The 12165-nt window shown below is 45.9% G+C and overlaps 1 protein-coding gene across 1 annotated transcript; it reads left to right on the top strand.

The window, feature by feature from the left end:
- Nucleotides 1–499: 499 nt before the first annotated feature.
- Nucleotides 500–5143, top strand: LOC142771327 (uncharacterized). Its single transcript, XM_075872804.1, has 2 exons — nt 500–866; nt 4758–5143. The coding sequence occupies exons 1-2, from the start codon at nt 573–575 to the stop codon at nt 4962–4964; spliced, it is 501 nt and encodes a 166-aa protein (XP_075728919.1). The 5' UTR covers nt 500–572; the 3' UTR covers nt 4965–5143.
- The last annotated feature ends 7022 nt before the right edge of the window (nt 5144–12165 follow it).

Genomic DNA, 12165 nt, shown 5'->3' with positions numbered 1-12165 from the left:
GAGGTAGACCTCTAATGAGAGAAGTAGTTATGGATGTTCGAAGCGAATGTTACAAAAGTAAATTGCATCACTGAAGTGACATTCAAAGAAAACAGGCACACCGTCAAGTAGTAAAACATTTCTGTCAACATCCAACTTCCCATTTTTAAATCATGAGGAACACTGAAGTTCATAATCTATGGTGTATGACAGATGGTAAGAAAAGCACGTATATTATGCGCAGGAATGTAAGCAATTGTAGTGCCTATCTGTACTACTGTGGAATGATAGCTACTCGTATACAACTATTTCCGAACAGGTGAGAAGCCCACTTGTTTCATTACCTTTGTATTTCACTCGCGCATCTTTCAGACCGACATTATTTGGCATGCTTACCAGGAAATCCGTCACCGCGTTTTCCTGGGTGCCATAGATATAGCGGAAGAACACGCCCTCATCGGCGTCGTTCTCTTTCCTGCCACGATCGTTACACCTTGTTCTCGCTTTACTTCGAGCACAGCTTCGGAGACGAACGTGAGAAAAGCAGGCAGCGAAGCCCGTGGCGCACAGCACCGATCCTCTTCGCAGAGGCGATGGAGAACCGCAGCACAATGTTGTCCGCTACTGCGGCTTCGGTTGCGTGTTTAACAGTGCTTCTTCTGGCTACATGCAGCACCAGCGCTAGGCTGGACGTGTTTCTGTTCGCCAGGCGTCAAAACACGTGTTTCGCCGACCCGCTGTCGTCACGAATCGAGGACCGGGCGTTGTGCCCGTTCACGAGGACCGTCGACTCGCAGGCAGGCCGCATTCCGGCCTCCATCCCGACGGTGAGGTGCAACTGTCCCGGCAGCCGATGCAGTCAGATCAACGACTTTCACTGCCAAGAGGTTCGTGTTTCTATATAGCGCTAGTATCTGACGTGCAAGAACCCACAAACGAACTTTGAAAATGCTGTAAGAACTTTTGTACTTCACTCTTTATTGAAAAATAACTGTATCCGACTGTATCCTGTCGGCTGCGTCATTGTAAAAGAAGGAGACAAAGAGACAGAAGCCTTGCTACGGGCCGGCTGTTCTATTTTGTAGTCGTCGCTCTATTCCTCGCGATTGCCTAGCGGGCACTATCTTTTTTACAATACCTTTATATTTATCACCGTGAACGTGTTCCCTGTACCAAAGCTTAATCAGCTGGTTCTGAGAAATATAAGGCGTCAAGACCACGACTGTGCTGCTGCCTTTGAATACAGAGAATAAACGCGTCATTTTCTACCGGCGTTTCCAGTCAGTTTAGCACAGCCCGTGACGCCGGCTGTGTATTCAAACGATGTCGTGAGGAAATAAGTTCTCGATTGGTGAATATACGAGAGATATCAGCTGTGAATGGTCTGCTGTCTGCTTCACCATGAAGCCTCACGTCCTTCGTACCTGGTCTCGCCCGAATTATGTGCGCGATCTATTGACGTCGCATGGTTTGACCTGTTTTTGACTACGCAAGCGAAGATAATCGCGTGTAGCCGAAAAACGTCAAATCTTCATAGGCTGGTAGCTTAGTGATGACATCGTCAATCTCTAACATGTCAACAAATAAATGGCCAGGAGGAGACGGCACCTGTAGGAATGGTAGCGTAGAGGAGAAAACCTGGGTTGCTCAATTCAAAAGGCAGAAGAATAGGCAAAATTTTGGAAGAATTAGTCAGAAAGTAGCCTTCCCCAAGGGCAGCGGCTGCGACATTTCCAGGTATTGACTGCTTAAAATCAAGGAAACAAGAAGATAGCCAAAAAGTATCCAAAACGCTGTCTCTGCCGCCACTGCCTTAAAGTGTATACATAGGCCTGGTAACTGATCATTGGAGGGCTGTCAACCTGCACCTTGGCGCTTCGCCGTTATCACTCTTTCACTACCGCCCCACCGCGGTGGTCTAGTGGCTAAGGTACTCGGCTGCTGACCCGTCGGTTGCGGGATCGAATCCTGACTAGGCGGCTGCATTTTCGATGGAGATGAAAATGCTGTAGGCCCGTATTTTCACATATGTGTGCACGTTAAAGACCCCCAGATGGTCTATATTTCTTAATTCCTCCACTACGGCATCTCTCACAATCATACGGTCGTTTTCGGACGTTAAACCACACATATCAATCATGAGCTCCTTTACCACCATTACCAGTGCCAAACCCAGGCTGGACATCAATGTACCACTCCTACAATGACGTCATACGCGACGGTCCCGCATGCGACGATGACCGCATACTCCCCGGTTGCGCTCTTTAAGATATGGAAGCACGCAGCCCAATGTCACCCACAGCTTGGATGCTCCGTACACTTTCAAAAAAGGTTGCAGTTCACCTTCGCTCTAGTTGTCACATATGCTACTAACCAAGTAGTCAGTGCTGTTAATAACGGAGAAGTTGGCAACTATTACTGCCCTCGCCATTACAGGCGCAGTTAGTAATGGTTACTAATGCAGGTAGTAATGGTAACTAACTAGAGCATGTGGTAGCGGTGATCATCTCGCCTCCTGAATCAGTCGTTTTTGTAACAGTTCATTTCGCTAGCATTAACGTTCCGAAATACCAATGAGTAATTACGCTCATAATCTTATGAATCAGAAAAGCACACATACAGAGCAAATCTACGCGACACGTACAGTTCAGAAGTGGTTTCAGGAGTATTTTATATCCGTATACCTTCGAGGAGCGCAGCTGGTATCAGTGGGCGGCCGTGCTTCAGAATAAATCGCTCAAGTTATGATCGTCAATTGACACAGCGTCGGACAAGGCTTGATGCAGCGAAACTGAACTATTCCGAAGACTTGTTTGGCTGCTTTTAGGTTGTTTCTAGGTATTGGCTAGAAAATGCACGTCATTTGTTTTCAGTGACTTCTAGGTGGTTGTTGGCCTTCAGCTAGATCAAAGGTCGGCAAACTTTTTGAGGTAAAGGGTCAAGTTGCACGAAAGAGACGCCGCAGGGGGCCGCATAGCAAACATGGGTTGGGGAGCAGGGTTGGCGTGTAAGTGAGCTTTGCAGGAGAAAAAAAATTCGGCAAAATGAAAATAATTTTAAAGAAATGGGTTATAAATCACGATTATTTTCCACATTCATGTCAGAAAGCTGCAAGCTGCAACCAAACGTAGGCAACACGTGAAAAAGCCATTTTAAGTCAAGACCGGTATACGTCCGTCTTTAGATAGGAATCGATAACAGGAGGCGTTTCTACGTCGTGCGGTAGGCCACATAATATCACCCCTCCCCCCCCCCCAAGCCGCATGCGGGCAGCAGGTTGCCGACCCCTGCGATAGATGACGCTAGGTTCTTTGTATACGTCCTCATCGCTGAGAGGTTCGAGTTAAAGCGTACACGGTCACAGACGTTTCGCGGATGTCCCAACTCCAGCGCCGGAAACTCGCGCTGACACCAAGCGCTCTCTAACGGATCTACGGACGCGTTGTTGTTGGCGAAGGCTTTCCATGGCTTCGGAGTCTTCTCGGTGCCGCCGTTGTCTTTACTGTTACCCAGTATTCTCCGGTTGTACGTAGTCGATATCTACGGCTGCTCTTGGCGCATAACCATTGGGGGGGGGGGGGGGGATTGGGCAAGAATTGAGTGTTTATTTTTAAATAAAATGCAATTTTAGAATGATAAATGTTACGCAATAGAAAGATCACAGATTACCAATAAAAATTGCGGTACTTGATCTGATGCATATAATTATTTAAATTAAAAACACTTTCCGTAAGTTAGAGCAATAGTCTGATTTTCGTACGTATATAATGATTTAGATACGATAAGATAATGGTAATGGTTAATTAGTTAACCGATTAGTTTCATTATTATATTATCGCACTCTAAGACAGCCACGCATACCTTCCCACTGGAGAACCCATGAATGAAGGCTCCGAAAATCAAAATGACAGGCACAGGTCATACCAATATCATACCAATTTTCATACCAATATCGCGTAACGCTATTTCTCAAATTAGAAAAAAAAGCTGTTATAACTGGTATTAGAACAAAAAAGGGCTAAATCTGATACGCACAACAGGTTTTTTCACTATGTTTTCACGAAAGATAACGCAAATATCCCGCACATTACTACCCCTAGTATTTCAGGAATCAATGCAATACAAGTAAATGACAAGAGTTCTTAGTCTTTTGCTGAAACTGGACCCCTAAAAATCTTCGGGACCGTACGCCATTCTAATTCATTTCTTAGGTAATATACAGATTGGTGCAGTAAATACCTCGGTTTAATTTTCACCACATCTCTCCCTGAATTGATTGAAGACTGGAAAAAAGCTCAAATGACACGGAATCCCAAAGCAGGCAATAGCGATGACCTTCAAACTTTAGGCTAATATTGTTAACCAGCACTTGATGCAAAATGTTAGAACACATAATTTTATAACACTTGATCATTTTCTTGAAAACCAATGGTACTTTGTCATCTAGTCAACATGGGTTCCGTAGTAGGTTATCGACAGTAACGCAGCTAATAGTAGTTGTTCACGATTTCGCGCTATTCATTAGCAATTGCGCGCAAACAGACGTCATATTACGAAATTATTCTAAGGGATTTCACACCGTATGTCATGGCAAATGATTGCAAGACTTCGAAGTGAGACGCTGATATATCATATGAACATGCAGAGCGAATGAACCCGATATCTCGAATTTGAAGTCATTTGAGTTTATTTATGATATGTTTGGCAGGATATCTAGATGCAAAGGGCATATTCGAGTTTTGATTTGAAAAAAAAAAGAATAATTTATATGCTTTCAGGTACGCGAGGTGCTCCAGGTTGCCTACACAGAAAACGCCGGACCAACGACGTTCAGAAACGAGACGTTCACGATGGCCTGTGCCTGCATCACCAGCAGAACGGGGCGGGCAGTGTCAGACCGGCTAACAAGGGTCGATGACCACCCCAGCAGCCCTTACGGCAACCGAGTGCGGGACTTCAGGTGGAAGTACGCCATGAGGCAGTAGAACAGGCTTCGAGGACTTGTCAGCGCGCCACCTACTGCGGCACCACAGCATGCTCCTGGAGAGCAAGAATGACTATCTTAATACAAGCCGTGGATACGAACTGACCTACAAGGTTCTTGCGACGTCGGTGGAAGATATGGTTTGAATTGAGGCTTATTATATGGTTTAATGCTTCTGCCTGATCGACTTGTTCATGGAGTAGCTACGGCATAGACAGGTGGAGCACTATGTAGAGAGCGGCCTCGAAGAAAACCGGTTTAGACCCTTCAGGTGATTCTACCGGGTTTTAACGCAACACCCTTGCACCTTATATAAGGGTCTTTTTACGCATAGAAATATGCATACCATGCTCTCTTCTCAATGGCCTAAACACTCTTACCAATGTAAGACAGTGAAACGATAGTGTACCCGTCATAGAGCCTGAAATTACAGATCAAATTAGCACAGAATATGAATGTGCACGCCCAACTATGTGCATATCATAGCATATCGGGAGATACCCCATGGACGGTGTGTTCACCCTACACAGTTACACCGACCATGCAATATATATAGCCATAGTACCTCAAGCCGCTGTTGAGTGCCGATCAAAATGTAGTTCCTTGGCTGCCTGCCTGAAAATCTTTGGAAGTCTATAGGAAAAATAAAGCTCTCTACTTCAGGCACTGTGTAGTGGACGTATTAACTGCTTTGGAACTCCAACGTGCGTCCGTGGAATTAGAATGCCTTTATAACTCAGCGTAGCCCGATATGCATATATACGCGTTAGTAAAGCGTACACATCAAGTCGGTTACATATGACACATGTATACTTCAATAGAGCTCCAGTGTATTTATTTCACTGATTCCTTCGTCACTTCTGCACCTGCTACTTTACAAATGATCGGTGGGAAATACTTGAGCACGTCTAATGTCGCTCCTGCCCGAAGGCTAACTGGAAAGATCGACTCAGTTGGACGATAGTAACAAAACTACAGCCACCGGCAAAATTCGCGAAATGAATGGAAGTTTTCTTACCTATTTCTGCACTCCTCCCAGGCCCTTCGTCAATCACCGTACTAGATAAGCAACGTAGTTTGATGATGGTAGAAACAAGGGCTCGCAGTGCTCCACACAGCAGACAAAACATTGGCGCTTATACAACATAGCAGAAGCTGGCCAGTGACGTCCCTGGCTTTTGTGGTGACATGATAGTATTTGTTGTCGAGTAGGCCGACTTTTTCACGGGTCCCCGAATGCGCCTCGAAATCTATACTGATTGATTTAATTGATTTGTGGGGTTTAACGTCCCAAAATCACCACATGATTATGGGAGACGCCGTAGTGCGGAACTCCAGAAATTTCGACCACCCGGAGTTCTTTAACGTTCACGCAAATCTGAGCACACGGGCCTACAGCATTTTCGCCTCCATTGAAAATACAGTCACCGCAGCCTGGATTCGATCCCGCGACCTGTGGGTCAACAGCAGAGTACCTTATAGCCACTGTACCAACGCGGCGGGGCTGGAAATATACAGTGCTATAGCACATGGGCACACAACTAAACATCCGTCTCGTGTTGGGGAAAATGAGTTCTTTTGCGACTATTAACGAGTTAGTAGCCACCGATTAGGATCGAAATTAGTGGTTCACAAATGCTCTGTCACCACCTCTTTAACAGCACGAGATTAGGATTTCCGTGTTCTTGACGCCACTGCATTTCTAGACTGGTGAGCATGCTCGAGTGCAGGGCTCTGCATAAAAGAGGGCGAACTTTTGGTGCCTTGATGTGCGTTTTGCGTACACGTTAGGGTGAGGACATTTGCGGCCTGTACTACGGTGTGGCAAGCATATTGTCACGACGTCAAAACAGAGGTATGCCGCAGAGATTGAGACACCAGAAGCAGGTCGGTCTTTTTAATAGAACGTGCAAGCGGTTTTTTCCCCCCTTGAAGGCACACGCACAACTGCATCGTCTTTCTGGCACATGCACAACTGCCATCGTCTTTCTTGAGCAAACACGTGACAATATTGCTCCACATGGCGTCTTGTCGGCCTTTTACCACTCTAAGGTGAGAGGTACCGCAGCGACACCCCGTAATCGTTGGACGAGTCTGGAGCAAAACAAACTGATACAAAAATGAATATGAAGCGATGTTGTGCTTCTTCCTCTGGCCTCCTGCTTTCGAGGCGTCAAGGTGGGAGCAAGTCAGTTCTCGGAATGCAACATTTGTGACCCTCGGCCACCGTTTTATCGTGTAAAGCCCGAATGGCCTATAAGCTGGTCCACCGAACAATGACGGTCAGATGCGAGTAAGTCAGATCAAGCTATAGTCACACAAATGACGTAATCGAGGACGGAGGAGTCACATGATGTGTCACGTCATTCAGGTCCCTCCGCCGCCAGCTTTCACACGGCAGGGGATAATTCACGTTACAAGCGAGGATTCGGACATTGATCCCCGAGGATCCTAACAGTGATTTGCGCTTCCATCTTTTCATGAATTGCTCTGCGCGGACCGAAGCGGGGACGCGAGAACGGGTGGCGTATGGTGACGTCGTATGAGATTTCTGGGGTCGAATCGCGATTTCGTCCATCGTGTGAAAAGAGCTTAGGTGGGTGGACTTCGCGCTCCCCTCAGATCAAGAGGGGACAACTTTCCCTCCTAACAACCTTCAGCCCACGCTGATGCTGATGTACTACGCAATTAATACTTCACTGCTGATCAGAATCCATGACCTGAATCGCCCAGTAAAATAAAAAAAAATTGGCAGCATATTCACGGAGTGAATGATGGAGAGTGGGGCGAAGCATTCGTTCTTGCTTTCGTCCGTCCATGCATCCGTCTGTGTGACCGTCAATGCGTCCATCCGCCCGTCTGTGCGGGCGTTCATCCGTGCGTCCGTCCCTGCGTTCGTCCAGGCAACCGCCCCTGCGTCCGTTCATGCGTCCATCCATGCATCTGTCTGTGTGTCCGTTTGTCCATCTATTCAACACTACAAGTACCACCATCTCGCATCTTTTCATCATATATTCCCCATATAGATGCACCACCATCCAGCAGACATTCCAAGAACTAAACGAGAGGTGGCACACGCACACTTTCTTACGGCTTGCGCTTCGGGTCTACTTCCCACCTTTAACCACCTCGAGTTCATGGTATATACTAGTTCACTGTATTCGTGGCACTGCAGCCCAACGCTCGCTAAACCTTTCTAAAACTAAGGAGGTTACACCCATCGAGTATAACGTAGCAACCTTTTCCTTTTAATTAGTGCTCACTGTACATGCCAATGGCTGCTAATGGGAAATGAGAGACAGGAGAATTCGGCTTTTACTTTCTTACGGCTTGCACTTCGTATCTACTTCCCACCTTTAACCACCTCGAGTTCATTCATGGTATATACTAGTTCACTGTATTCATGGCACTGCGGCTCAACGCTCGCTAAACCTTTCTAAAACTAAGGAGGTTGCACCCAGCGAGTATAACGTAGCAACCCTTTCTTGACAGATAGTGCTCAATGTACATGCCAATGGCTGCTAATGGGGAATGAGAGACAGGAGCATTCGGCTGTTAGTTAACGCGCACGCCGCGAACTTTTTGTTGTTCAACAAAAGCACAGGAGAAATCTCCCACCAGCATCACCTTGCAGGTCGAAATGTAACACTTGTTACACACTACGAATACGAGAGACTAACGGGTGCCGCTTAAAGAAGCTTTCCTAGGAAAACTGTAAAAAGTAATGTAAGGTCCATCGTTAATGCGACGGCCTCAATAGTAGAGTACCTAGTACTCTAAATCGTTAACCACTTTTTCCAAACACAAAAAAAGTCCACCCATATCCACGAGGTGATTCTGATAATGGAATGAAGCAGTATGTATCCGATCATAAACAGTTGCATTCTATTTTCTTCTGGTTAACAGCCTTTTATTTTGTTCGTGTTAACCTTTTGTTGTGCCATATGCATTGATTGATGGGCGTCTACATGTGGAAGTTTTTCCGGTGTTAATCAGATTCCTAATACTCTGTTAGAAATATGCGCCAGTATTCTGCGTTGTCTCATTTCACTTAATATAAGCGAGACAAAAAATTTGTTTTGTATATTTGGTCAGTGAGCAAGAAGAGTCGGTCAAATCCTCCCGTCCAGATATATCGAACAGATTCACTATCTCCAGTAGAGGAATACCGAAAGCAGTAGTAGCTCACGGGATCCGAACCGAACTTCAAGAGCACCGCTTTTCGAATCGGTATAAATAGGCAAGATAGAAACAACCCCCTTCTTTTCAGGATCATTTGGTAACAAAATAATAGTCACAAAGTGGCTAGTATTTCTGCCTCAGCATTTCATTCATTTGGTTTTTCTTTCAAACGCAAAACATGTCTGTTAACGGTGAGTATTCGTTTAACGCACTACTTCACAGAAATGTCGTAATTTTACATGTGCCACGAGGTCCTTCCGCGTGAGTGAATAAAACTCCATTCTGGAGTGGCTAGCGATCGTTCGCTCAGATTTCGGATCCTGCCGTTGAAGAGTGCCCCGTCACGGCGCTTGACTTGACTGAAGGTAACAATGCTGTACTATTATGTGTGAGTTGTGACTTCGGTTTGTAGGCGAGCTGAGGTGCATTTTACTTGAACGTTTACCTGCCTTGAACTGAGTTTTTAACCTGGTGTCAAAAATTTAATGCGGAGAAGTAGCGCTTCGAAATGACCCATATACTACTTACACTCCCGTCACGAATGCATATTTAATTTGGACTTCCTTCTGGATATACGTCTTCTGATGGGACAATTAAGCGAACAATGATGGCTTTCGACCAGTATTTTCGCTATCATCGTCTCGTCGACCTGAACAAAATAACGTGAGGGAGAAAGGAGAACTGTAAAACGTGGCACGTGCAAATAATAAATGTAATGGCGCTCCTATCTCGTTTTATTTCAATATTTCGCTGCTACGTCGCTCTGTGTTTGTGGTGCGGGTCCAGCCATTTGTCCAACGCACGAATGTCCTCTTTCATAAAAATGACAATGTTCGTATAGGGATAATCTCGTTGCTTCAAAGCCATCTTTAAGATATCACAGAAGTTCCCTGGAATTCTGAAAGTACTTCTTGTTGGCAAGGTGGTGCTTATACTGGTTGCGCATGCTTGATTGTGGTAAAAACGAATTTCGTGAAACAGGGCGCAGAAAGTAGAAGAAAGATTAGCACCACGCTACTAGCTGTCAAAAGGGCCCCTAAGCTTCCTCTCAAAGTACATAGACCGAACAAATTATCCGTTTTCGATATTGCCAGTCTTTCCGGCATAATTCCTGCCGTCAAGGTTGTGCCCCACGTGACTTGATGACAAAATGAGCTTTTGACTGGTCCATATACGGAGAACATACGTTGCGAAATGTCTCCTACCCTGCTTCGACATGTAGTTAGACGGCCGTCCTAACTCGTGCTTCGTGTCTAAAAGCGCGATCAAGAACTTTCAATTCATTTTGTGCATTTTGAACGAGAAAAGCAGCGATAACTGCGCGTATCTAGGTCCACAGGTGAACTTAATATTTGGGCTTTTACGTCCCAAAACCACCACATGGTTATGAGAGATGCTGTAGTGGAGGGCTCCGGAAATTTAAACCGACGGTTGTTCTTTAACATGCACTGACAATGCACAGTACACGGCCCTCTTCCATTTCGCCTCACAAGAAATGGCCGCGATCAAACCCGTGACCTTTGGGTCAGCAGCCGAGCACCGCAGCCACTTATCCACCGAGGAGCACGAAAGGTAAACTCGTGACAAGCTCAGCGGTTAGTGGTGACTTTGTCCATGCGTTTTATGGAGACTTAAGCGGCAAGAACAAACTATCACCTCTATAGGAAAAGTAGTGAAGGCGAGAAACAACCCGCTCTCTCGTCTTTCAACTCAGAGTGGTTTAGGGGCAGTTCAAGGTCATTACGACAAGCATAAAGAAAAAAAATAGCTATATATGCACGGAGGGAACGATGATGAGGGGCGAAGCGTCCGTCCGTCCGTCCGTTCGTTCGGACGGATATGGACAGTCGGACAGAGGCACGGACGGACGAACGAACTGATAGACGCATAGACAGACGCACGTACGCATGGACGGACGGGTGAACGGACGCACGCACGGATATTTGTACACGCGGATGCACAGATGGGTGCTTCGAGCCACTCATCATCATCCGGTCCGTGGAGTAGTACGGTGCCAACACAACGTGCTAGCTGGGAACCCGGTGCGAAGGGGTAGGTGCTCCGGATTTCTACAGTATATATGCATATATGCCACATATACAGGGCGATTCAAGAACTGTTGGCTACATTATTTAAAAATCACAGAAAGGAGGCTTCCGCGTGCTACCTGCGGCATTCCCTTTACCTTGGCAGGAGACATTTTCAGTTGTAACTGAACCTAATTACGGCAGTAACCATAGAAAGCAAAGCAATTAACTTTTTAACCTTGGACGATTTCCGATCGTAGTCCAATGGAAGAATTAGTCTTCCCTACGTATATTCCTGAGCCACATTGAAATTTCGAAATGGCGGCCACTGGTAATCACCACAAAACGGTGAAATCTGGATCATTTAGCTGGCCAAATCGCGAAACCAACGCACCAAACAGTGCACCTACCACTCAGTTCGAAAACGACCACCGTGACGGCACTGTTTACCTCGTCATTATCAGCCGTCAATCTAGACACTTTCCTTCATGGCATGCTATCGGCTGTTCATCGAAGCTCGTTTATTCTTCTCCCTTAATTCGAGGGAAACAGTGTCTTCCCTTCGTTGAGGGCATTGTCGAAGTGAATGGCAGATGCGCTGCTGGGTGCGTCGGTTTCGGTTTCGCTTGTTGAATCAGACGCATTTCATCGCTTTGCGGTGATTACCAGTGGCCGCCTTTCCCGAATTTCTAAGTGGCTATGGACTATTTATTGGATGGACTTTAATTTCGACTTTTGGCGGTGCCCACTATTTCCACTCGTTAAATTGGTACTTGCTTTAATTTATATATTTGCTACGATAAGTATATATTTTGTGCGCAGCAGAAGATGCCTTCTTCCACAGGCAAGGAAATGCAGCAGGGAGCACTAAGATGCCTCCTTTCTGTAATTTTTACACACTATTGGACAAATTTCTTCTTAATACACCCTGTATGGGTATTTACAAGCTTCCTTCTTGGCGTATTCTCTGCAGCAGGTATGCCTCATTACAAG

This window comes from Rhipicephalus microplus, chromosome 9 (genome assembly GCF_043290135.1).
Source record: "Rhipicephalus microplus isolate Deutch F79 chromosome 9, USDA_Rmic, whole genome shotgun sequence".
NCBI classification, from domain to species: domain Eukaryota; kingdom Metazoa; phylum Arthropoda; class Arachnida; order Ixodida; family Ixodidae; genus Rhipicephalus; species Rhipicephalus microplus.
Note: the sequence above shows the minus strand (reverse complement) of the source record. Positions and strands in the feature narration are given on the sequence as shown.